Below are 27,496 nucleotides of genomic sequence, written 5' to 3'. Positions count from 1 at the left end.
CACTTCTCAAAAGAAGGACACGCCTTTCCCAGTGAGTCTTCTTTGAAACCACACCTTCAGGGTGCAAGACAAGCAGAGTTTAAAATATTGGGCTTCAAGAAGCCTCTTTTAAACATCCCATAGAAGAGCTCCTTGCCTTCACTCTATACATACTACTTTTAAGGGCAGAGTATGACACTAGAAATGGGATCTTTTGACCAATCTTGGGGTTTTCTTAATTCAGATGTATAGGGGGTCAGCAAGAACTGTACCATGTTTTTGTGAACAACCTTCCCTTTTCCCTTCTCCAGCCATCATCAAAGTATATATTGTGCCTCAAGGAACGTTTATGAGAACAAAGCAGAGAAACATCTGCAAGAGTTACCGCGGGCAAGAGGCACCTTGTTTTATCCAGGCTGCAGACTTAGTGGAATGCGCTGTGGTGTACACACACTTCCACATAATAGAATTAGAATTTTCAAGATGTGTTAGAAATAAAAAGCCCTTTGAGAAATACTCTTCCCTGAAACACACTTGTCTTCGTTTCACCTACCCAGAAGTGAAAAGAGCTCGGGGAGGCTTCAGTGATAGATCTCAACGAGGAGGGGGTGAAAAGTTCTGTTTATTTTCATCAGATCAATGTGCCCTCCTGATGTAGAAGGACCATGCACTATAGGAAAGTTTGTGCTTTGTATTTTCTCATTCATTCGGAAGACACTTCCGTTAACTTTTGCAAAAAGATATCATTTGCTATTCTAAATCCATATGCATTTTTATCACTTCAGTGTGTTTTGCTTGCTGGTGTGCAGCAGCCTCTTCTCTGCTTGTTCATGTCTTCGTGTACTCGTTAGATTTAAACTAACTGTATGCAGATATGTGGCCAGTACCTTCTTTTCTTTTTGTAGTAAATGTCTACCCAGTTCTGTTCATTCTAATAGTAAATAACTTTACATTCAATAAAATGTGAAGTAATTGAATAAACAGACACTTTCAAGAGACATATCTCCTTCTAAGTTTTTAATGTTTAATAATTATTTTTCAAAATTTGTAATACATTGATGTTGTTTTCATTAGCTGTGTGGTAATAATAATTACAATCCACAAGTAATCCAGATGAAATTTTTTTTAAGTGCTTAGACCATTTTGACAAAAGGAAATTCTTTTTAAATTACCATTTATTTGTATATTTTTATTTCAGAGAAGTATGTTGAGTAATAAATAATATCTTTCAGGCATAGAAAAATGTTACATTAGAATAAAATTCTGTGGGATAAATGGATTTAATACTCAAGTTCAAAGAGTAAAAAGAAACAGTATGAAAGCTCTGTCAGTTCATTTTTTTTTTTTTTTTTTTTTTTTGCAGTACACGGGCCTCTCACTGTTGTGGCCTCTTCTGTTGCGGAGCACAGGCTCTGGATGCGCAGGCTCAGCGGACATGGCTCACGGGCCCAGCCACTCCGCGGCACGTGGGATCTTCCCGGACCGGGGCACGAACCTGTGTCCCCTGCATCGGCAGGCGGACTCTCAACCACTGTGCCACCAGGGAAGCCCTCTGTCAGTTCATTTTTAAGAAACAGAAAGTGTGTATATCAAAATCATTATATTAACTTACATTGGATACATTTAAAACAGTGTGTGACCGTTTTATTTTAAAACATATACTATGCCATTATTATATATGCGACTATTTAAACTTCTATATGATAGAACAATTTTGGTGTCAACTTAAAAATATGCGAGGAGGGCTTCCCTGGTGGCGCAGTGGTTGAGAGTCTGCCTGCCGATGCAGGGGACGCGGGTTCGTGCACCGGTCTGGGAAGATCCCACGTGCTGCGGAGCGGCTGGGCCCGTGAGCCATGGCCGCTGAGCCTGCGCGTCCGGAGCCTGTGCTCCGCAACAGAAGAGGCCACAACAGTGAGAGGCCCTCGTACCGCAAAAAAAAAAAAAAAAAAAAAAAAAAATGCGAGGAGATTGAGCTCTTTTTTGCCTTGCTCTTTGCATCGGCTAATTTACCTGTTAACCTGACACACCCTGGATAATCCTCAAGAAGACAAAGCATTGTTGCTTGATTGAAGCAGGATTGAGAAGGTGGTTCATTATATATGCACCATTAAAACAGGGTAGATGCTTCACTACCATTTCACCAGAAACTCGTTAGGAAGATATTGGTTATTCTGAAGCAAAAACGGTTTAGGTTAGACGTGATAAATTATATTCTGTTCACTGAAGGCTTCAGACATTGAGATGGGTTATTAAGGATCCATTGTATTTTGTCATCATTTTTTTCAAGATATAAAACCTGTCTAAAAATCTTAGCTATTTTTTCAAATTACTCTTTCATCTGCTTCCTTCCAATAATCACCTTCAGCTGTCATATGTTAACCTTCAGGAGGCTGCTGTAAGTCTCAAATTGGAAAACATACTCTATAAAAACGGTAGCTGTTTCCTAACTCCACCCTTTGGTGTCAGTTATGAAAGTGCTAACCCTAAAAAAAGCAAATATTTAATATAAATTCAGCTTTTCCGTCTTTGACAAAAAATAACATTTTCTTTGCTGCTTGTGTTATAAACTACACAATGAATTTTAGTAGGTTTCAAATGTTATATTATTCATATTGATGCTTATATCCATGTTTAGGACAGGTGGCTACACTGAGAAAATGAGAGTAGTTCAGTAATTAAACAAAGTTGCTTAAGTGTCATAGGCAGATTTGTACCCATTTTTTTCCCCCAGAAAATAGTTACTGTAAATCATTTTTTCTACTTTGGGATAAAAAATATTTTGTAATTATATTCAAAATATATATATATGCCCAAAATTTCTAGTGCTAGGCACAATACTCGTTCCAGCAGGAGGAATAATTGGATACTCTAAACTGCAGAAAATCTTATAGTCTCCTTACATGATCTGCCTCTGGTTCAATTTCTGTTACAGTAGAAACAGTAGAAATTTGATGGATATTTATCTATTTATTTCAGTAAAAAATAGGAATGGTTAAGGGAAAATTTACTTTTTCTTATGTCCTATAAAAGGACGAAAATTCTACAATATCAGTAAAATTTATTAAGTACCTGGGAATAACCTTTATAAGAAATGAGTAGAACATGAAGAAAAGTAGAAAACCTCACTGAGAGAGTTGAAGGAGAATTCTAGATAGGTAATCTAAACAGCCGTAACACTGGACAAAGTATATGGAATAATTGTTTTCAAGATACTGGACGTCAGGCAACCGAAGGTGTAATGGCTGAGAGATGGAAAACCAGCAAGGTGAGCCCTGTGATTGCTCGGGTTACTGCCCTGAGAGAATTTCCAGGTGTGGCACAGAGAGGGAGAAAACAGGTGAAACCTGGAGGGATCCCTGCGGTGAAGGGAGCCGAAAGTTCAGAGAGATCAAGGCAGAGTACTGGAGAGGAGAGAGCTGTGGAGAGAGTGAACTCTGGAGATCCTCAGAGGTTCTTTGTCTAGTATTTAGCAGATTATTCACCAGCACGTTCATGTAAAGAGACTGCCCAAGACCAGGGCCCAGGGACCCAAAAAGTGGAGGCAGTAGTTCCCCAGGTTCACACAGCGTGAGGTTCAGTGCCTCTTCTCAGCAGCCAGACTGAAAAACTTCGTAATCCATGGGGTTATTGGGTAAGGGTACACTGAAGTGTCCTGGGTCTGTAGTGGGGGTTGCTAACCCTGGACCGAATACAGCTCTGGTCCTGCCTAAGAAATCTTAAAAGCAAGACCAGAAAGCATCAGACCATTTCCAGGTATCTTTGCGGCACTGGAGAAGGAAGCTCAGGAATATTTATAGGAATACAGAAATATCCAGCACCAAAATTTACAATGTCTAGAATCCAGTCAGAGATTATCAGGCATGTAAAGAAGGAAAGCGTGACCCAAAATGAGAAAAATCAATCAACTGAAACCAAACCAAAGCTGACACAGATGTTAGGGTTAGCAGAGAAGTGCGTTGAAACGTCATAACTGTACTCCATGTGATCAGAATGTCTGAGATGAAAAACACATTGGGTAGGACTAGCAGCAGATTAGACATGCAGAAGAAAATATGAGTAAACTTTAAAATATAGCAATATAACTCTTCAAACTGAAAGGCAGATAGGAAGAAAAAGAAATCAAACACAATGAAAAGACCATTAGTGAATTACAGGACAACGTCAAGTGGCCTAATATATGTATAACTGGAATCCCAAAGGAGGCAGGGGTGGAAAAGTATTTGAATAAATAATACTGAAAAATTTTTACATTTGATGAAAACTACAAACTCATCAATGCAAGAAGCTCAACAACAGATCCCAATAATGGAGTTACTAGCCACTGCAATAAGAAAAAGAAATAAAAAGCATCTAGATTGTAAGAGAAGATGTAAAAATGTATTTTACTGAGGGTTACATGATTGCAGAAAATGTGATATTATCTTTAAAAAGCTGCTGAAATTTATGTGTTTAGCAGTGTTACAAAATACAAGATGAGCATACAAAAATCTGTTATATTTCTGTATACTAGGAAAGAATAATCTGCAATTTATTAAAATTTATAAGTTTTATTAAAAATATCTTATATATTTTTAAAATATCTTCAAAAATCTTAGAGATAAATCTAACATGAAATTTGCAACATTTTTACACTAAAAACTAAAGCGTTGCCTAAGGAAATAAAAGAAGACTTAAATAAATGGACAGATATTCCATGTTCATGTGTCTGAAAATTCAGTATTACTGCCATGTCAGACTTTCCCCGATTGATCCCTTGCCCATATCCTTTAGGCTTGAGACCCTGAGACAGAACTTCATCACTAAGCCATGGGTTAGACTCCTATACCTGTTTTTTTATTTTGTTTTGTTTTGTTTTGTTTTGAATCTGCTGAGTCCCCTACTCATCAGGAAAGGTCCGTTTAATTGAGAACCCTTTTCTTAAGTGAAACGCAACCAGTTGGTTTCTTCATCAACCAGCCAAACTGAGTGCGACTCCCACCTACAGCTTCCCACAAAGGGCTGAGTTCCCCAGGTTGTTGACCTTCAGTTTTCTTAACCTTGTTTACAGTCATTCTTTTCTCCTGGTTCACTCTTCATTGGTCCTGTCCTCTGGGAGCTGCCCAGCTCACAACAACAACAACAGGTTGTATTTTGGTTCAAATGAACTAGTCTTGCCCATTTTGACTAAGTATTGGGTTGGCCAAAAAGTGCCTTCAGTTTTTAAGTAAAAATAAAAGACACATTTTTCATTTTCACCAAGAACTTTATTGAACAATGTATTCACACATTTGTTCCACTACCTTCTGCCGTTTTTCAGGCAACTTCATAATTCCATCTTCCCAAAACTTTCTATCTTTTTGAGCAAAGAACTGTTCCAGGTGCTTTTATAGTCTTCCAGGGAATTGAAATTTTTTCCATTAAGAGAATTTTGTAATAGACCTAAATAAATGGAAATCCAAAGGTGCAATGTCTGCTGAGTACGGCAGATGAATCAGAACTTCGCAGCCAAGCTTTGGCAGTTTTCGCCTGGTCATCAAAGAAACTAGCAGCCTTGCGTTATCCTGACGGAAGATTATGCGTTTTCTGTGGACTGATTCTGGACGCTTTTCGTCAAGCGCAGCTTTCAGTTGGTCTAATCGGGATCAGTACTTGTTGGAATTAATCGTTTGGTTTTCCAGAAGGATCTCATAATAGAGGACTCCCTTCCAATGCCACCATACATACAACATCACCTACTTCGAATGAAGACCGGCCTTTGGTGTGGTTGGTGGTGGTTCATTTTGCTTGCCCCACGATCTCTTCCATTCCACAGTATTGTACGGTATCCACTTTTCATCGCTCGTCACAATTTGTTTTAAAAATGGAATGTTTTCATTACATTTAAGTAGAGAATCACATGTGGAAATACAGTCAAGAAGGTTTTTTTTTCGCTTAACTTATGTGGAACCCAAACGTCAAAGCGATTAACATCACCAAGCTGGTGCAAATGATTTTCAACGCTTGATTTGGATATTTTGAGTATGTCGGCTGTCTCCTACATGGTATAGCGTTGATTGTTCTCAATTAATGTCTCAATTTGATTGCTATCAACTTCATCTGCTCTACCCGACCGTGGAGCATCTTCCAGCGAGAAATCTCCAGCACGAAACTTCGCAAACCACTTCTGACACGTTCGCTCAGTCACAGCACTTTCTCCATACACTGCACAAATCTTTTTGCATTTCAGTTGCATTTTTACTTTTCTTGAAGTAATAAAGCACAATATGACAAAAATGTTGCTTTTTTCTTCTATCTTCAGTATTAAAATGGCTACACAAAAATTCACCAATTTTGATGTCTTTTTTTAAAGTGCACGCTGATATGACAGCTGTCACATACAGTCTAACAAAACTGTTTCAAATGAAGTTAAAGACAACTCAGTGCTACTAGAGCCGTCTTGCAAAAAAGACCAAATGAACCTTCTCGCCAGCCCAGCCCAGCAGAACCCTTCACAGTCCCAGGCTGCTTAAGGCTTGGGGTAACTTTCTTATTTCTTAGTGCCCAAGACGTGCATGGTTGGGCACTTGGTGTAAAGCTTTCAACCTGATTTTGGCCTTTCTTCTATATCACATGGTTATATTTAGGAGCCCTGGAACTAACAAATGAATGTTCCATTCCTAAGGCATCACGTCCTTTTGTCTATTTGTTTATAAGGAAGGGGAAGATAAACTTTGGCAGGTAAAAGTGTGTGGACTATTCTCATCTCATTCCTAGTCAAAGTATCTGACATTGATTTCCAGGGCTTAAAGTGGTATGATTCTGTGCTCTCTTGTTCGATTTTGATCTCTAATATTAATATGGTGTGTCCCAATGCTTATATCTCTCCCACAGAGTTGTGTATCTGTTTCTGATTTTAATTGACCATCTTTTCAACTCCATGTGGTCATAACAGATATGATTGTTTCCGGAGAATTTCTGAAGCAGAGTAGCATTGACATTTTACAAGTTCTTACTGGAGATGACTTGGATTTGAAGAAGTGATTCCATTTGGGTCATTCATCTCAGGATCATCGTGGGTTCTAAGTGGAGAACTTTAGCCAGAGTGACCAAACAAGTCTGTAACATGATTTCAAGAAGTGCTTCCACGAGACAAGTGAAAGCTTTTTCATTTACATTTCTAATTCGCTTGTGCTAATATTGCGACACTTAATAGCTTAGGTCTTCGTTCCGTTGTGTTTTGGTGTGGATCATTTTGACTGTGTAGAAACTAACATTTCCCCTCATATTTTAACCCTTCATATAACGGTTCTAGATGTTTTTTTTTTTAATATCTCTAGAGAACCTGGCAATATAAAGAATTAAGTAAACAGATGAATAAAGGACTTTTAGCTCTAAAAAAAATCTCTGTCTTTCACAAAGATTTTCTGAAACTCCATTCTTACTGACTTGAGAGAGCATTTTCTCCTAATGACAGATCTGACAGACTAGTTCCGGTCATGTGTCCATGTTTACCAAAATGTGAATTTCTCCTTTACTGTCCCTGATTTGATAATAGAAGGTAGGAATGGAGGAAGAATGAATGATCCCAAAACATTGTTACTGTTAGAGAAAATCACATAAACCACAATCCCAGAAGAAGATTCTTAGTAACTTTTCAATGTTAACTCTAGAAATTTTGAATTGGTGTTTATAAGTGAATATAAAATTTAAATGTGGTTATTCCTGGTATGTGGATACCCAGCATGCAGTTGATCCCTGGAGGGCTTACAGTCCCCAGATTTATATTCCCAGACAGATTCCATAGATGCTTACTTAGCCCATCCCCAGCAGGGACCTGTTTATTGCCTCTTTCAACTTAATGCAGAATTTTAAGTAAATGAAATAGAGATTAAAGGACTTTTGTGAGTATGATGTTCCTGTCGGCTAACTTGCATCTTTATTATGCTGTTTACTTTTTAACTTCATACTGATTACTGTAACTCTTTGGAAAGGATTCAAAGCATAACCGTCAATTTGCTTAACGTCTAAGACCTGTTAGTGAGCTGGACACGTGTCCGTCTCTTTGTTAACAAGTTTCAGTCTGGATGTTTCATTTCACTCTTTGCTTGTGGCAAAAGCCCGCTATGGACTCATTCCACTTTTGACTGTTGCTGTATTTTAAATGTTCATATAGGAAATTTATAAAAATAAAATTGAAAATACAATTATTTGTAATCTTGTTTCCAAAAATAGGATGGAATTAGTCCCAAGAAGGATATAAAGGGCTTAGTTCTGTATTTTTTTTTTTCTTAAACCTTTTTTCACTTTAAAGATAATAATGGGCTTTGGGCCAAGATATGAAAGTTTATTATAGAACTTGGTTGTTTATTTTCGTGCAGAATAGATACTTTCATACCAGAATAGATATCTTCATACTTTAATTTTTAAAAAATTAAAGCTGTGGGGAATAGTCTTGTCTGGAGTGGCATAAAATGAATGTAGACCCCCCCCAAAAAAGAATAAAACCTTATATCTAATTTTAATGGGTATGAAAATTCTTTCTCATGGATCGAGTTATGTCCACTGACCTTAGAGGGAGAAGTATGGGTTTTCTCTTCTATATCAAAGATGTGGTTTCGTTATTCTGAACTGTGACAGGTCTCTGTAGACCTGTGTGCTTAGAGCATTTAACTCTTGTTGGGAAGAACTGCTCAACAGTAACTGTTCCAAAGCAGATAGTATTTTGTCAGACATTTTCTAAAATTTCAGTGGCTCATGGCAGGAATACTCCTTATAAAAGATTAATTAGTCTCAGTTTTGGGGGGACTGTTTACCACTTAATGATTCTTGGTGGTTAGCTGGGAAGCCATGATTTTTTAAAAAGAGATGATTCAGTGAGGCGTTATTTGGGTTTTTCTGTGACCATGGTGAGTACCTAGTAACTTCAGAAGCTTTTTCAACCAAAGTTACTTTGGCTACATTCTGGGGAGTTCTAGGACAAGCCAAACAAGCCCTCTCTCGTTGAAACAAAAAAGGAAGTTGTCACCTGGACATTGGGTTGCTCTTACAGTCACTGGGCTGACTGGACATTGGGCAGGACCAGAGGGAGGCGAGCCCATCAGAGCCAAGTTGCCCCAAGAGCCAGTCCCACAGGGTCCTGCTGCTGGTACTGCTGGACCCTGGTTGCCACTGCTTGAGCCACTGCCCCATGGGCCCTGGACACTTGCACCGTTCCCCAGTCCAGGGCTCCATGGCACCCCACCGCTGCTGCTGTTGGACAGATTCTCCTTTAGCCCTGCCCCTGTGCATCACCAGCCCCAGATCTGAAAGCCCAGCGCACGTGTGTGCAGTGGTCCTGTGGTGTCTCATTCCTGTGCCCTGCTGATGTAGGGGTCCGCCTCCACCAGGACTCATGGTGGAGAACCCTGCAAATATAAGAACATGGTGCAGACCCCAGGCACACAAAAAATGTCAGATATCCTCTCCAGGCAGGGCTAGTCAAGCGATTGTTCACAGACGGAAATGGACCTAAAACTGCTTCTTAGAGAAATTCTAGAGTTGCTCTTGTTGCCCATTCCGAGTGGCAGTTCGGAACTGAGGTAGTCTCCTATGTAGCAGCAACGAGCGTTTAAACCCTTGGGTTTGTTGTGACTTTGTGTTTGATTTTCTTTAATTTGCTCTTCCTGATAATGAACTAGCCCTGGAAAAGGTTCTGTTAGTCTAGTAGATTCTGCCTTGAAACAGTGAATACAAACATTCCCAGCTGTGCTTATTTGAAACAGGAGCAGGCATTTTCTATATTTGAGTGGCATATGGTGCTAGGATTTGATCATACTTATAAGGAGCCAGGAAACTTTCTCTGCTTAAAAATGTGTGTTTGTAAACAGTAGGCTTCCAGTGAATAGTCCCATCTGTTGGGTAAACATAATTTGTGTAGGAATTCCTGTAATAGGTGGAGTACTTTGCCACTTTTTTGTATATTTTTTCCCTGGTGAGCCATTAGACTAAAGAGACAGTACAAAACAGCATATGCCTAATATTCAGTTTTGTATCTGTTTCTCCCAGTTGTTTGAAAGCAGTGCTGTTTTTGTGCATTAGTACACAGGATTACTATAGAAATTCATAAGAGTATAAAATCTAGGGCTTCCCTGGTGGCGCAGTGGTTGAGAGTCCGCCTGCCGATGCAGGGGACGCGGGTTCGTGCCCCGGTCCGGGAAGATCCCACATGCCGTGGAGCGGCTGAGCCCGTGCACCATGGCCGCTGAGCCTGCACATCCGGAGCCTGTGCTCCGCAACGGGAGAGGCCACAGCAGTGAGAGGCCCTCGTACCACAAAACCAAAACAAACAAAAAAACCAAAACAAACAAACAAAAAGAATATAAAATCTATTCAGGATACTGCAAAAAAGGAAAAATGAAATGAATAACAATCGTATAAATGTGGTTAGCTTGCAATGATGAAACTGCTCTTGTAGTTTTTCAAATATGTACTCCAATAACTTGTGTTATTTCTTTTCCAAAAGCTTTTATTGACTTTGTTTTAACCTAATCTCAAAATCTCTCCTAATTACAATCATAGTGTGTAATCAAAGCTGCTCATCCTTCTAGTCTTGATTTGTAATTTAAATAAATGGCATTTTGACTCTTTGTGTTCAGTTTGGTATTGTCCTGATTGTCTGCACTAATTAATTTTTTGTTTGAGATAAACCATTCCTCAGAATAGAATAAAATTTTGAAGACTGAGACTCAGCAGTATTTTTTCATAAAATATTTTATTAATCTTGCTCGTAAGATCTCAAGATGGTTATCAGAGGGTAAACACGCTCTGATTAATATTTGCTTAATACTGAATTACCTGTATTGTCCAAATGTTTCATTCATTTAAAAATTATGCCTATCAGTTCCTTTTTCCAGTTGACTAATTGGACATACTTGAATAAAAAGAGGCGCGATTAGTTGGATATAGGTGATGTTAAGGTATGTGTAAGATCTGAGCAAATGAAGCATACCATACTTGGTGCCTTTTACCTGATTTTTTTTTTTTTTTAGGTTTCTCTGATTATACTTTGTAAGAGGAAATATTTTTAACTTGAAGATAACTATTATCAGAACATGTTTTTAGAAAGCATAGCATCACTGTGTTTTCTCTTTTTTTTGGAAAGCAGGCTCCTATTTGATTGGGTTTTAGCTCTTATTGTTTCTTAGGATAGGCACCCTCCCATGTGTGAAAATCAAGCCTTAGTCTTTTATTGATTGATTGATTGATTGATTGCTGTGTTGGGTCTTCGTTTTGTGCGAGGGCTTTCTCCAGTTGCGGCAAGTGGGGGCCACTCTTCATCGCGGGCCTCTTACTATCGCGGCCTCTCCTGTTGCGGAGCACAGGCTCCAGACACGCAGGCTCAGTAGTTGTGGCTCACGGGCGCAGTTGCTCCGCGGCATGTGGGATCCTCCCAGACCAGGGCTCGAACCCGTGTCCCCTGCATTGGCAGGCAGATTCTCAACCACTGCGCCACCAGGGAAGCCCCTTATTCTTGATTTTTGGTGAATATGGCTTAGAAACCAATTAAATGCACTCTTCTAGGTAGCACAAAAGGTTTGAGCTCTGGAGCTGCAGAACTCACATGAAGTGGTCCTCGGTTGTACCTCCTGCTTGTTCGTGGATTTAAAAATATCCTGAATTGTAAAACTAACCATAAACCTAAACCAGGGCTTTTATGGAAACTGTATCTTCTAGCTACTTTGTCCCCCCTATAAAATTTACTGACGTTTTTAGAAAGGCATTGATTTGAGGGATGGTTGCTTATAGTCATAGGAATGGAAAATACAAATGAAATAACCTCCCAGTCAATCAAAAAAGTTTTAGAAGTTAATGTCAAGCCATATGTGAAGTAAGGAAAGTGTGTAAATGGTGTTGGGAGATGTCTGCTCGCTGTGGGGACTGGAGAGGGGAGTTGTGCCCTGATGTCACTGCTTGCTTTGCCTGAATGACACCTGTGTCTCATCCTGCATTGTTTGAACTTTGGTGCAGAATGACACAACACATTATGTGAAGACCATTGCCAGTTCTAGAAATAATTTTTAGAAATTCTGAGAGATAGAATTATAAAAAAAACATTGAAAGGTCTGGTTTACTTGGAATGATTTTTAGCTATTTAGCAGTTCTTATTCAGGCAGTTTTGAGTGATATCTATTGATACTACGTGATGGCACAGGGGTACAATGGTGAACAAGACAGTTCCAGAACCTAGCTTCATGTGATATTTACAGTCTAGTTGGAGAGACAAATAGCAAGTAAATAATCTCACAAATCAATTGCAGTTGCAGTAAGTGTGTAGATCAGGGAAAGCTTGCATAGATACTAGTTTATCAAAGATTCAGTATTTTTGGTACTAGATACCAAAGTATACTAGATGAGATGCCAAGACTGGCTGCCTAGGTACGGAACCATTAACACTGCTTTTTGGTGTTTGGCAGGTATGTTATTCCATCTTTACAGAGGCTGGATGCTGGGTTTTACCGCTGTGTGGTTCGAAACAGAATGGGAGCCCTCTTGCAGAGAAGATCAGAAGTTCAAGTCGCATGTACGTGACCACTGAAAAGATCTACAAACGTTAAATAACAAAACACTAAGCAAAACCACTTTAACCACGGTGGGAGTTGAGTTTCTATCTTGGGTTCTTTTGGAATAGTATAGTTCCTAAAATCGATTGAGAGAAGTAAATAGCTAATGCAGCTGGTCTGACGATGATCTGGGGCTAATGAGGTAAATGCCACTGTTTTCAATTCAATAGATAAGGCTCTGTTGAGGATTTAGAAAATGAGCAAGATGCCTTCTGTTTTATGAGTTAGCTGCTCTTAGCTTTTATCATATCCAGGTTCAGATATTTTTAAAATAAAAGATTAAATCCAATTAGTTAAATTTTATCAATTCATATTCAATTCTTCCCAGTGATTTGTTTAGAAATCCTTCAGCTGCACAACAAAAAGTACGTGGATAGCATGTATTAATGCTGTAGTGAATTAATTCTCTACTGGGCAGGCCATTGTGGAGAATGAAACATTTGAAAGTAACTGGAGGGGATATCAGAACGCAGGGGCCTTGAATTTTGGTGTAGTCTTTAGGAGGATGTGGAGAGGGAAGTTGGCTGATGCAAAACATTTAATACTTTCCTAGTCCAAAATCTGTGATGGGTAGGGTCCAGCTAAAATGGCCTGTAGGCTTTATTATATTTTGAATTTAATACCAAAATGTCTCTTCATTTAAAAGAAAGCAAGAAGTGTTAAGAAATTTTAAATTACATATAAATATGTTATAATAGATTTAGAGAACTCTAAAAAGCTCCTAAATTGGGGTGTGTGAACCAATGATGACAATATTTTCTCATATGTCATTTTGACCCCAGTTAAGGCTTGTGGTTTTCAGTGTTACTGTATAAATTAAAATAATTTCTAGTTATTCTACTTTTCTATGGTAATTACTAGTGACTGGGTAAGGTGCTGTTGCTATACATGTTTAGTTATAGTTTTAATTACTAGGGAGGCTTACATTTTTCTGAACCGTGTTGGTGAAGTCACTCAACTAAACCTGTCTTCAGAATAATTCAGAACTTTTATTCAATTGAATAATTGAAAACATAATTCATAAATAAAAAATTAAGGTCAATACCCCAAACATATTTGAATAAGCTTAGAATTTATTATATTTAATAAACTGTTTAATATAATATCCTTGTTTCTATCCTTTACCTCTAGCGCTAGATTTTATCTCTTTTCTCCTTCTCTTTGATAACAAATTTCACTTTATTTTAAAATAACCGTGCATATTTTCCTAATCTGTTTCATTTGTTTCATCTTTTCCTAGGCTATTAAACACTGCTTGTAACATAGTCAATAATTTCTTCTGGATCACAAATCCGTTGATAACAGAGATCTTTTATGGACTGTTCCAAATTTATATGCGTTCAGACAAAAATGTAGTGTATATGCCGTATCAGCGTGTGTGAACATATATCTGTAGCTAATCATAATATGGGAATTCTTAAAAACTATCAAATGGTACTGATTTAAAAATTGGCCACATATACCCACATTCTAAAGACCGGGGTTTTTTTCCTGTGATCTCATTTTTTAAGTGTTGTAAACCAGTAGCACAAAGACTGGAACAAAACCTACCTGCCCCCGATTAAGTCAGTAGTATGGGGTTTGGAGAACCCTCTAAAAATTAATCAATGGTTAAATATTTCTCCCAAAAGATCTTTTAGGGAGCATTCACCCCAGAAACAAAGAAAAGGAGAAACTGAGCAGGACAGCGGCGGGTGCCTGGGTAGAACCAGCTGGAGAGATCTGGGAGCCGGGGGATGTCTGAAATCATTTTATTACCATTTCTGGGAAAATGCTTCATGTGGCATGAGGATGCTTTCCCACAATTTATTTCAATATTAAAATTGGTTGCAAACATTTCATTGTATTATTGCAGCGACACAAAGACCATGAAGTTCTGCTGATTCGCGCACTTCGTGGGTACTTTGGAGGCACATGCTTTGCCTTATGCTCCACTTTACCACCCAGTCTGCACTCATCAGCATTACTGCTCGCCTCTGGTCTTACTGCTTAATGATAGCAACATTGGTGACTTTGCAATAAAATATAGTTATTTCCACCTTTGACCTCCCACCCCCTCAAAAAAGAATTTTCTGAAACTTAAAAGGTCTGATTTTTCTTTGCAGATATGGGAAATTTCGTGGATACAGATCAGAGAGAAATGGTCTCTCAAGGACATGCAGCTGTACTCAACTTACTGCCCATCGCCAGCTGCCCCAGACCTCAAGTGACTTGGTTCAGAGAAGGGCACAAGATTATTCCAAGCAACAGAATGTAAGTTGTTCCAAACTTTAAAGTTTAAAATACATCTCATTACACTTGTTGGTACCATTTCCATATTAAGTGTACCAATTAAACTTTGAAAAGACTAACCTGGTCTAGTAGACCTACCTCAGTCCTTAACAAACAGCTATTTGAAGACTGGCTTGGAAATTTTTAAGCAGTTTAAGAAAATTGGCATGTGATATTATTCTTTAATATGCCGCATAGCCTAACTAAAGCACCTTTACATACTCTTTATGGTATTTTTTTTCCTTTTTTGAATGCACTTCTGGGATGTCATTTTCATCCTGAGTTGTGTTTAGCGCCAAGTACTGATTTAATGAGCGCTCGTATTTACTCATAGAGCTGTGGGGTTTTTCCCTCTTACTGAGCCGTGTTTGATGCTACTTTCTCTGACGATAAAACAGTAATTGCTGCTTATTTCTCTCTATCCTTTTATCCTGCCATGACAGTTTTATTTCCTTTTGTCTAATTAGTGGTTCACGCATCTACTGCAGAGTAGTTGCCTTGTGATTAGTTAAGCATTATTTCAGGGTGTTCTTGCCTATTTCACATTTAAGATATTTATCTAATGCCAAACAGTTTCTGCATTTGGAGCTTTAAGTGATTAAAAAGAACATTTGGTATATATTTTATAAGTGGGCATTTTGCAAGGTAATTTAAAGATAATATACCGAATATAAAGACTTTGAGGATGGACGTTTCTGAAAGAATTGTGAAATGCTATAAGCTTGGGCTAGACGTCAAATATTTATGCCATCAGGTGGTTGCACTCAGACAAAAAAAAATTGTGAGAAGAAAATGCGCTTTTTTTCCCCCAAAAAGGATATGTGAAGGCAATTGGCTGAACAGTTTTCAAACGTGCTTTCTCCCCATCTGAGCATCCGTGCAGTCCCTTCTCTAGGTCCAGTGTCGCCGCTCTTCCACTCGGGCGTCAGAGCTCTGCTTGAGCCCACACAGTTCTTAAGCTTATTTAGCAAATGTTTCTGTTTTGGTTATTGGAAACAGGAAAAATATTGAAATATGTAAAATCCATATTTTAAGATTCTAGTAAAAATATAAATTACGTTGGAAAAATGGGATAACTTCTATCCTTTTTCTTTATTTTATTAAAAGTTGCTTATGTATCCACCTTTATATTCATTCCAACTATAACAAATGCCTCTGGAGTTGGGGTGAAACAAAGACGAGGATCAATTTCTCATTCTCTTAGAAGACTGTTAGGCTGAAAAGAAAAAAGCAGCTGAGAGAGATTCTTGTGAAATATTCTGGAAGGTCCTAGTGTTGAGCACAGTGTGGCTGGGCAAAGGTGGGATGAGTGCTGGGGAAGAGTTGGTACAAGGAGGGGTGGGTAGATTGAATTAGGCTTCCTCTCAAACACTGGAGCTTCTAACTAATGTCAACGGTGGAAGGATTATTTTAACTCAGCAGCGTACAACTACAGAGTAATTCATTTGTTAACCTGTGGTCTAGCTATGTTCGTGAGACAGCATTTACTCAAGAAGTATAAAAGGATACAGAATGAAATAACTCTTAATTTTATAAGCTGGTTTTTCTTTAACTTGCAAGTTCTTGCTAAAGACTGTTTAATTCCTGGTGAGCTAATAAGGCAAAGACGCTAGTAGGGCTTTAACTTAGTGTCATAGCAAACAAACGGTCTGCTTACAACCATGAAGCTATTGATGAATCTCCAGTCTCAGTGGAATAATATGCCTGTATAGCTTTTTTTATTTAAGAGATGAGATGAGGCTGATTATGGGTATTTACACTTTCTCAAGGTCCTTTAGTTTCATATTTTCCACCTCATCATCACCCCCATATTTATTTAAGTACCTGCTGTGCAAGATACCATAAATCAGCACTTGCATGGTTTTCTCCACAAGTTTATGCATCATTCAAAGACGTATTACTTTACACATCTAATAAAGTTCAGCTTGGACATCAGATGGAAGGGCATTTATGCCTCTGCCCAGACGGTTGGCAGACAGAACTCAGATGGCATTAGCTCTGTTCTGTGCCACCAGGTATCATTTCCAAATGGAACGTCTGGCTCAAAGTGTTCTGCACCTGTCGAAACAGGTCAAGCCTCTCCTCCTGCTTTTAGCCTGGTTATCTGAGGTCAGCTCCCTAACACAGGGGAGAGACGTCCCTTTGTCATGGGGAGGGAGAACCTCATCTTGCCACCCCACCCCTGTATTTTTTAATATTATCTCATGACCTTAAAACTGTGAGCTTTAGGCTTTTTCTTCATTTTCAAGGGAAACAGTAAGTTTAATGTTCCTCAACTTGAAAAATGAGTTGAGTAGTCTATTAGTAATTGTAACAGCAGCTGTTATGTATTGAGGACTACTCTAAACATACCTTCTGTAATCCTCACGTTTGCCTTCTGAGGCAGGTATAATTAGCCATCGGAACTGAAGATTGGAGACGTTACATGACCCACCCAAGGGCACACAGCTGACAAATGGCAGAGCTGGGACTCAAACCCATGTCTGTCTGGCTATAAATCTCATGCTCTCTTCTGCATCAGGCTAATTCTTCTTTTCACTTTACTTTGCTGAACCTTCTTCGTGCTTTTGCTGTATTTTCTCCTTACACTGCTTTCAACTTTTTCCTCCCTTTTTAGAACACCAGGTTTCAATTTGAAATGCTATAGGTTAGCCTGGGTTTGCCGTGAGCCAGGGACTCGCGCGCGCACACCCCCTCGCCAACAGCGAGCGCCCCTGCATGTGCATTGTTTATCCTTTCTGTATGAGGTCTGTTGCTCCCTGTCTTCAGAAATTTTTGACAAAGAGAAGGCAAATGTGGCCTTCCAATTAAGGCATGGACTTTATTAAATTCAGAGGTCTAGGGGGAGATGGAGACAGAAATTACCTCGATACAGGGATCATCAGTTACCTTAGCGCAGGGTGGATGGCAGCGAGAGACACAGGGGTGATGACCATGTGCAGAATGCGGCACCCTGTGAGGGGCTCCTTGTTCTTCGGCTGCATATTGTTGAATGAAGAATAGACTGTGTAGGGCTTCCCTGGTGGCGCAGTGGTTGAGAGTCCGCCTGCCGATGCAGGGGACACGGGTTCGTGCCCCGGTCTGGGAAGATCCCACATGCCACGGAGCGGCTAGGCCCGTGAGCCATGGCCGCTGAGCCTGCGCGTCCGGAGCCTGTGCTCCACAACGGGAGAGGCCACAACAGTGAGAGGCCCGTGTACCACTAAAAAAAAAAAAAAAAAAGAATAGACTGTGTAGGAAAAATAGCAGAAATTCATCATCATTTCCAGAAGAGTCGTGGCACCTGAGCTGCTTCACATTCATATGAGAAAGGCTGAATGAAAAACTAGCAAAGTTCTGACTGCAATTTGGGCATTGTTTTTCATTCATTCACCAGGTCCTTGTGCAGGGCATACTCTGAATAGACAGCAGTAAACAAAAGAAAGATCCTGTCCTCAGGGAGCCTACGTCCACCTGGAAGGAAACAGATGCCAGCCTGATGAGTGTAGGATATGCCAGCTGATGACACGTAGTGAGGAGAACACAGAGCAGGGTGACAGAGTAGGGGCGCAGGATGGGGTGGTGGCCATTTTAGACATGAAATCAGAGAAGGCCTCTCGGGTACTAGACTATGAGCAGAGCCCTGAATGAATCCAGGGAGTGAGGCACAGGGGTGTATTGGTGAGAAGAGCATGTGTGAAAGCTCTGAGGGAGGACCGTGCTGGCGTGTTTGAGCAGCAGCAGGGAGGCCAGTGGGGCTGGTGTGGAGCCAGGGAGAGGGCTGGAGATGAGGTGATCAGGGCCCTGGGGCCAGATTCCAGAACCAGATTACTTAGCCATAGTGAGGAGCTGGGCGTTTGCTCTGAGGATCTGAGCAGAGGAGTGATGCAATCTCACTTGGTTCTTCTATTAAGAATTATGTTGAGAACAGGGACTTCCCTGGTAGCGCAGTGGTTAAGAGTCCACCTGCCAACGCAAGGGACACAGGTCCGATCCCTGGTCTGGGAAGATCCCACATGCCGCGGAACAGCTAAGCCCGTGCGCCACAACTACGGAGCCTGCAAACCACAACTACTGGAACCCACGTGCCTAGATCCCATGCTCCGCAACAAGAGAAGCCACCACAATGAGAAGCCCATGCACCACAACGAAGAGTAGCCCCTACTCGCCGCAACTAGAGAAAGCCCGCATGCAGCAACAAAGACCCAACACAGCCAGAAATAAATAAATAAATTTATTAAATTTAAAAAAAAAGAGGGAATTATGTTAAGAACAGGCTGTAGGGTGGGTGACAGAATCAGAAGCCAGGAGGCCTGTGAGGGGTTTCTGCAGTAATTCAGGTGGCTCGGATCAGGGTGGTGAGAAGTGTCAGATGCTGATATAGTTTGAAAGTAGAAACAATGGGATTTCCCATTGGACTGGATGTAGGGTATGAGAGGAGAGAAGCCATGGGTAACTCAAGAATTTTGGCCTCAGCAACTGATAGGATGGAGTTACCATTTCCTGAAATGGGAAGATGATTTGGGGTGAAACAGTGCTGGTCTGTGTGCGGGGGGTTGGTGGTGGTGTCTGAAATTCGTGTCGGACATGTTAAGTGTGATGTGCTAGTAGGTGGCCAAGGGGGTCCAGTCGTTAGATAGTTGTGTATATCAGACTCAAGGTTAGCCAGGAGATCTTGGTTAAACTTGGGGGTTGTTGCCGTGTTGATATTTATAGGTCTTTAAAGCTGTGTATGGACTACATAAGCCAGTTAGCAAAGCCCAAAGAGTTCTATCGTTTCACTTAAGATGCCCTTAGCTGCAAGTTACAGAGGATGGCTCTGGCTAAGCAAAAAGAAAATATGTTGGCGTATTTAGAGAACTACAGAACCAAACCACCAGAAGGAGAGGACAGGGTGGTAACCAGGGCTGCTCCCAAGGCCCAAGGAGCAGGGACCAAGGCGGCACTTTCATGGCCTCCCAAGGATATCCAGGTCCTAATGTCTGGAACAGTTGAATTTGTTAGGTAACATGGCAAAGCGGGTGAAGGTAGCAGACTCCGTAGGGAGCTAATAAGTTGGGGAGGTGGGACAACAGCAGTCTCAGGACAGGAGCAGTTAAGCTGAGGGTCTACACCCATGACCTTCACGTGCCAGGCTCAGCAGCTCTTTCTCTCAACATCTCACCTTGAGTCTTTAGCTAGTGAGAGTCATGAACCCCGTGCTGTATGTGTAGGTCCTGTCTCCGCAAGTGGTTTTCACCTCCCCTGGGTATTGACCATCTAAAATGTCTTTGTTTTTATAACTCTGTCTGGCCTGGTGTTATGCAGAGCAGAAATGCAATATTGGAAAGTGAATGAATGAATGAAGAAATGTGAAGAAAAATCATGTAATATCTGTAAACATCCTCACCAAAAAAGGGAAGAAAATGGCACAGCAAACCTCAGGAGAAAACGGTGCTGATGAAGGAGAAATATATCTTGGGAAAACAAACAGTATTTTGAAAGAATTGAGAATAAGTTATACTCAGAATTATGAATTGGTAATTATAGGTTTTATTTATCTGAGAAGATGAAAAAAGTGCCTGTTTATTTTTCTGATTTACTGAATCCGAACAGTTAGTTTGCTGTCTTTGGGTATCAAAGATGATTATAGCCTTGTCTTACAAATACAGTCTAATTTGATAATAAAATTGTTCTGTGTTATTTCAGTTTAGATAGATGTTCTTTGTTTCCTTATATTTCTCAAAATATGAAATGTGAATGTTGCTGTCATGCAGTATTTCTCTGACCTCCGGGAGGTAATTTGTGTCGGCAGTTATCAGATTAGGACGCAGAAACTCGTCCTGTGCAATTCCATTCTTTTGCTTAATTGCAGGTTCTTGTGCTCAAACTGCATCCTGTAGCCTACCTGACAGGAATGTGTAAGCACAAGTGTACTGGCATGTGTTTTCCTAGGAATGCGTGGTTTATAGATTAAATATTTCAAAGCTCCAGTCAGCTTTGTGAGACGACTTGCCAGGAATGATCTGAATTGTGAAGTATGGGCAGCAAACAGCATTCCAGGTGACTTAGAAACGGTCTGACTCATGATTGTCTATGCTTAAATCCTTGAACATCCATTCACCTATTACCATTTCAATTGCTGCAAGAAAGATTTGTTTAAATTAGCACATGTATTGGAAGTCACAGCTTAATGCTTGAAGGAAGTAGATCTGGTTGTAATGATATTTTTATAGTTAACTGGGTTTTCAAAATAATATGCTTTTAAAATTTTTATATTATGTTTTGTAGGCATTTTGTGAATGTTTATAGAGTATGTCTGTACGTGTGAATTGAGTCATATTTGGTATAAGTAAAAAAAGACTAGGAGATAACGGGCTCCAGACCTGCTTCCACCATTAATTCTGACCTTGGGAAACTTACTCTCCTTTGCCTCAATTTTCTCATGTCAAAAATGAGGAAGGTTGGGTTTCCCTGGTGGCACAGTGGTTGAGAGTCTGCCTGCCGGTGCAGGGGATGCGGGTTCGTGCCCCAGTCCGGGAAGATCCCACATGCCGCGGAGCGGCTGGGCCCGTGAGCCATGGCCGCTGAGCCTGCGCGTCCGGAGCCTGTGCTCCACAACGGGAGAGGCCACAACAGTGAGAGGCCCGCTTACCGCAAAAAAAAAAAAAAAACCAAAATGAAGAAGGTGACATGAAAGACCTCTGAGGTCCTTTCTGGTGTTCACACCAGCTATGCTCATGGGAGGGTGCTCAGGGCCAGGCCTGTCTCTCCCTCCCTCTCTTTCCTCCTTCCTGCACTCAGTAGATGCTTACTGAGCACTTGTTTTGTGCCAAGCACTGTTGTAGCTGCTCGGGACAGGAAGCAGCATGAGGACATCGAAGCTTCTGCCTTTGCTGAGTTATGGTTCAGTGTGGAAACAGGTTAATAACCAGGGTTCTTTTGGGGATGATGAAATCTATGAGGGAAATGGAGGGCGGGACAGGAGAGAACTGAGCGGGAGGGGAGGGAGGTGGGCACTCTGCCTCGAGTGGTCAAGGACGCCTCTCCATGCAGGTGACATTTTAAGGTGACACTCTATTGAGTTGTAATTTACATACAACACAATGTGCAGATTTTAAGCACACAGGTTGATGAATTTTAACAATTGTGTACACGGATGTAATCACTACCCTAAGCAAGTTCCCCAGGGCAGTTCTTACCCCTGGTCCCTGCCCCCCCCCACCTGCTAATCTCGTTCTATTACCATAGGTTAGTTTGCTTATGCTAGAATTGCTTCTAAATAGAATCATGGCATATGAGCTCTTTTGTTTCTGCCTTCTTTCATTCGACATAATTTCTGTGATATTCTCGAGGTGGTATTAATAATGATTGTTATTAAATATTTTTTGAGTACCAGGCACTGTTTTAAGTGTTTTCTCTATAATGATTCATTGAATCCTCACAGCACCCCATGGGTTGTACTGTTATTATCGTCACTTTGCTGACAGGAACGACAGAGAGAGGCCAGCAGCTGGTTAGTGTTAGAGCCTTTGACTCTTGAGCCCACACTTTGCCTCTGTGCTGCCCTGCTCTCTCGGGCTCATGTCTGAAAGATCTAGCCGTGCACACATCTGGAGGACGAATATTCTGAGCACCGGGGCCACATACATGCAAAGGCAAATACAAAGCCTGTTGTGTTTGCTAAACTGTGGTCTGGCGCTTAGGGCCTCGTGAACAGCGGGCAAAGAGAGTGGAAAGAGGAGGGGCCGAGAAAGGAAATGGGATCCTGGAGGTGCCAGAATATGGAAGGAAATCTGAGTTTTATTCCACATACAGTGGGGCGCCTTTGGAAGAGCTGTGGTTTTAGTTTTTGGAAAATTGTTTGAAATTGTGCTAAAATATGTGTCGCATGACATTTACCGTCTTAACTGTTTTCCACGTAAAGTCAGCGGCATTCAACGCATTCACATTGTCGCGCCGCCATCACCACCACCCATCTTCGGAACTCTTTCGTCTTGTGAAACTGCAGCTCTGTCCCCGTTAAAGGGTAACTCTCCACTCCCCACTCCCCCTGCTCTTGGCACCCACCCTTCTACTTTCTGTCTCTATGAATTTGACTCCAGTGGGTCCCTCATATAAGTGAAATCATACAGTATTTGTTTTTTCCTCATTTTTAATTAAACTTAATATTTTGAGCTAATTGTAGATTCACATACAGTTGTTAAGAAGTAATACAGGGAGATCCCATACGCCCTTTAAACAGTTCCCCTACCTGGTGAGGCCTTGTAGAGCTGTCGTAGAGCTCACAGCCAGGTGAGACCTCGCAGAGCTGTGGTGCAGCATTGCAGCCAGGTGAGACCTCATAGAGCTGTGGTGCAGCATCACAGGTGAGACCTCATAGAGCTGTGGTGCAGCATCACAGGTGAGACCTCATAGAGCTGTGGTGCAGCATCACAGGTGAGACCTCGCAGAGCTGTGGTGCAGCATCACAGGTGAGACCTCGCAGAGCTGTGGTGCAGCATCACAGGTGAGACCTCATAGAGCTGTGGTGCAGCATCACAGCCAGGTGAGACCTCATAGAGCTGTGGTGCAGCATCACAGGTGAGACCTCATAGAGCTGTGGTGCAGCATCACAGGTGAGACCTCGCAGAGCTGTGGTGCAGCATCACAGGTGAGACCTCATAGAGCTGTGGTGCAGCATCACAGGTGAGACCTCGCAGAGCTGTGGTGCAGCATCACAGGTGAGACCTCATAGAGCTGTGGTGCAGCATCACAGCCAGGTGAGACCTCATAGAGCGGTGGTGGAGCATCACAGGTGAGACCTCGCAGAGCTGTGGTGCAGCATCACAGGTGAGACCTCATAGAGCTGTGGTGCAGCATCACAGGTGAGACCTCATAGAGCTGTGGTGCAGCATCACAGGTGAGACCTCGCAGAGCTGTGGTGCAGCATCACAGGTGAGACCTCGCAGAGCTGTGGTGCAGCATCACAGCCAGGTGAGACCTCGTAGAGCTGTGGTGCCGCGTCATAGCCAGGATATTGACGTTGATACACTCAAAACACAGAACAGTCCCATCACCACAGGACCCCTCACGTTGCCTGTTTATACCAACAGCTACTTTCCCCCAGCCTTTGTCCCCACCCTAAATCCTGGCAGTCATGAATCTGTTCCCCATTTCTATAATTGTATCATTTAGAGGATGTTTGATAAATGGAATTGTGCAGTCTGTAAGCTTTTAGGATTGGCGTTTTTCACTCAGCATAATTCTCTGTTCAGGTTACTGCACGTGTGAGTGCTGGGTTCCTTTTTATTGTGTAGTTTTCCATGGTGTGGACATACCACAGCTTGTGTGACCCTTCACCAGGTGAAGGGCATTTGGGCTGTGTGCAGTTTTTCACCCTTATGAATAAAGCTGCTGCAAATATTCTTGCACATGTTTTGTGTGGACATGTCTTCATTTCTCTGGGATAAATGCCCAGGAGTGCAGTGACTGGTTATATGGTATTTGCATGTTTAGTTTTTTTAAGAAAATGCCAAACTGTTTCCAGAGTTAGTGTACCATTTTATAATCCCACCAACGATGTACAAATGACCCAGTTTCTTTGCTTCCTCACTAGCATTCAATGTTGTCACTATTTTTTTAATTTTAGCCATCTCGATGGATATTTAATTACAACTCATTGTGTTTTTAATTTGCATTTCCCTAATGGCTAATGATGTCGAACATCTTTTAATGTGCTGATTTTAAAAAGAACCAAGGGCTTCCCTGGTGGTGCAGTGGTTGAGAATCTGCCTGCTAATGCAGGGGACACGGGTTCGAGTCCTGGTCTGGGAGGGTCCCACATGCTGCGGAGCAACTAGGCCCGTGAGCCACAACTACTGAGCCTGCGCGTCTGGAGCCTGTGCTCCGCAAAAAGAGAGGCCGCGATAGTGAGAGGCCCGTGCACCACGATGAAGAGTGGCCCCCGCTTGCCACAACTAGAGAAAGCCCTCGCACAGAAACGAAGACCCAACACAGCAAAAATAAATTAATTAATAAACTACCCCCAACATCTTAAAAAAAAAAACCAAATAGGGAAAAACTAAACTTCTTGAAGTGAAAACTACAATCATTTATTTATAAAATCAATTGAATGGGTGAAAGAGCAGACACTATTGCAGCTAAAGTGAGAAATATTGTTCTGGTAGGTCTGAGAAGAATACTCAGAATCAGGCACAGAGATAAAAAGATGGAAAGTACAGAAGACAGGCAAAGAGATATAGAGGATAATCAGTAGAAACCTAAGACAGGTCCCAGAAAGAAAGAATGGAGAGAGTTGGGGCTAGATCACGTTCAACGGCATAATTGTTACAATATTTCCTAACATGAGGAACTCTCAGAGTCAGGAAGCAGAAAAAGCTGCAAATAGGATAAATAAAACTAAATCCAAATCTAGGCTTATTGTAGTGTAACTGTAGAACCTCAAAGACAAAGAAGAAACCTTAAAAGCAACAACACATGTAATTCAGATTTCCTCAATGGAACGGCAATTAGATGACAGTTGACAGCAATAATAGGGAAGATGATAGTACCTGAGGATATAACTGTCATCACAGAATTTCATATCCAGCCAAACTAATATCCAAAAGTAAGGGAGAAAGGAAGACATTTTCAGACTGAGAATTTACATTTCTGAGAACTTGCTGGAAGATCTACTAAGAGTGGGCTTGAGGAAAAGGAATATTGAACTAGGAGGAAATAGAATGTTAGAAACATTGGTCTTCATTTTATTATTTTTCTCTAGTTAGGAGATGTTTGGTAATTGCAATTTTAATACATTTAAATAACAGAGAAGAAAGTAAAGACAGCAAGATGAGAACTCTGGGAATTTTTATCGAGAATGGCTGCAGAGAAATGGTGAGGATCCATGAGGTCAGGGGGTTGTTTTTTTTCCTTCACGTGGGAAATAACAGAGAATACTCATATGCTAATGGAAATTCTCTCCTAGAGAAGGAGAGTGTGAGGATGCAGTAGAGTGTGAGTGAGGGGCAGAGCCCCGGAGAAGGTAGAGGCTGGGTGGCATGGGCACCCGCATCACCAGCACGTGCACGAGGGCCCCAGTGTGGTGTGGTCCACAGGCTTCACCACTCTGTATGCAGCCCATCAAGGGACAGCCTTTGATAGAGTCAAGGGCAGCTTCCATTACAGAACAGGGCCTGATATGGGTTTGGACGCATGTGGTCTGGCAGACATGCTTGTGGAAAACTGAGGGTTTTCTTGTGGATTTTTGTTTCCTCTGTGAATATTGGGATGAGGTTATAAGTTTAGAGTGAAGTGTGACACAAGAAGAGAGGTGAAGGTACTCAGTAATTATCTGGAGAGTCAAAAGCAAATTGAGCAACACGCTAGACTTAGGGACCAGTTGAGTACAGTGGCACCTTTGCGGTTTGTGGTCATGGATTGTCACGGTAAAGTTGTAGAGAAGGCAGCTCTACAAAGAAGAATGAAGTGTAGCCTGTCACGTGGGGCCAAGGAACAAGAACATGGAGGGTTTGCAGATGGGAGGTGGCTCTTGGTTGTCTGGGAGTTGTGTGAGGGAGGAGGTGATGGGTGGTCCAATTCGGCAGAGTCAGGAGACTGCAGCCCGTGAAGTGGAAGGATACCTGAGTGGGGGACTGAGAGGAAGTGGGTGCTCTGGGCACCTCAGACCCTCCTATCCTCACCGTGACCGCTCCAGCCAGTCCCTTCCATTGGAAGGGATCAGGTGATGCAGTCCAGGAGGGTGGCCAAGTTAAATTCTTGGGGGGTAGACTTTGGCCCTTGGTGAGTCAGGATGGGTGTATGCAGGTGAGGGGTGCGGACCAGCAGATCCCAGCTGGACTCTCGAGGGACACAGCTCCGTGCAGCTTCTTGGAAGTCCTCCTGAGGGTCAGGCACAGCTGCACCGCTGGAGTCAGTGGGATCAAGCCCTCCTTGGTCTGTGCTCTCTCTTCCTGTCCCTCCTTCCTGCTTACCTGTGATGACACACACATCAGGCAGGGCTCTGCTTCCCAGAAAAACTGGGCTGAGACATGGGGCATTTGAGGGCTAGGCTTCAGAATGGAATTTCTGTAGGGGCTGGCAAGGTTTAGGGGGTGACCGTGAGCACGGGGCTGAGATGGTGTGGAGGAAATGTCCGTGGAGGACCGAGGCCACAGTGTGAGCGTGGACGGAGATGTGGATGCTGAGCCGTGCAGGATGACGGCAGAAGGAGCTGGGGGAGATGGAAAGCCGGGAGCTTCCTTCCTCAGTCAGTGGGCGGAGGAAGGGGACACATCGGGAATAAACAGTGCTGTAGCTGGGTCACCTGGGCTTCAGAGGAGCTGGGGTTTGCAAGGAGGAAGAGGAGACATGGTTAGCGTGTGCTGGTGGCACGGAGGGGGCTTGCTCTGGGTAGCCCAGCACAGCGAACACCTCCTTGGACTGCTCCTCTGAGCATTTGGCTCCAACATCTGCAGCTTGGAATCCCACCACTGTAGACTGAGCGTTTGGATGTGGGTGTGGGTCCTTTGGGAGGTGCTCAGGTCGTGATGGTGGAGCCCCATACTGGGATGAGTGCCCTATAAAAGAGACCCCAGAGAGCTCCTCGCCCCTGCCACCACTCGAGGACACAGCGAGAAGACGGCCGTCTGTGAACTGGGAAGTGGGTTCTCACCAGCCCCTTGATCTTGGACTTCCCAGCCTCTAGAACTGTGAGAAATAATGTTTTTGCTTATGAATGACTTAAT

The 27,496-nt window shown here is 41.9% G+C and overlaps 1 protein-coding gene across 1 annotated transcript in view; it reads left to right on the top strand.

Annotated features, from left to right (window-relative positions):
• The window catches only part of SDK1 (sidekick cell adhesion molecule 1), an 816,979-nt gene that overhangs the window by 287,458 nt on the left and 502,025 nt on the right, over window positions 1–27,496 (top strand). The window contains exons 3-4 of the mRNA XM_079943718.1: window positions 12,393–12,499; window positions 14,645–14,792. Of these exons, the coding sequence (XP_079799844.1) occupies window positions 12,393–12,499; window positions 14,645–14,792 (255 nt within the window). The remainder of the gene's footprint in view (window positions 1–12,392; window positions 12,500–14,644; window positions 14,793–27,496) is intronic.

This window comes from Stenella coeruleoalba (assembly GCF_951394435.1).
Source record: "Stenella coeruleoalba genome assembly, chromosome: 15".
In the NCBI taxonomy this organism is placed as follows: domain Eukaryota; kingdom Metazoa; phylum Chordata; class Mammalia; order Artiodactyla; family Delphinidae; genus Stenella; species Stenella coeruleoalba.
This window is presented reverse-complemented; position numbering and strand designations above follow the sequence as displayed.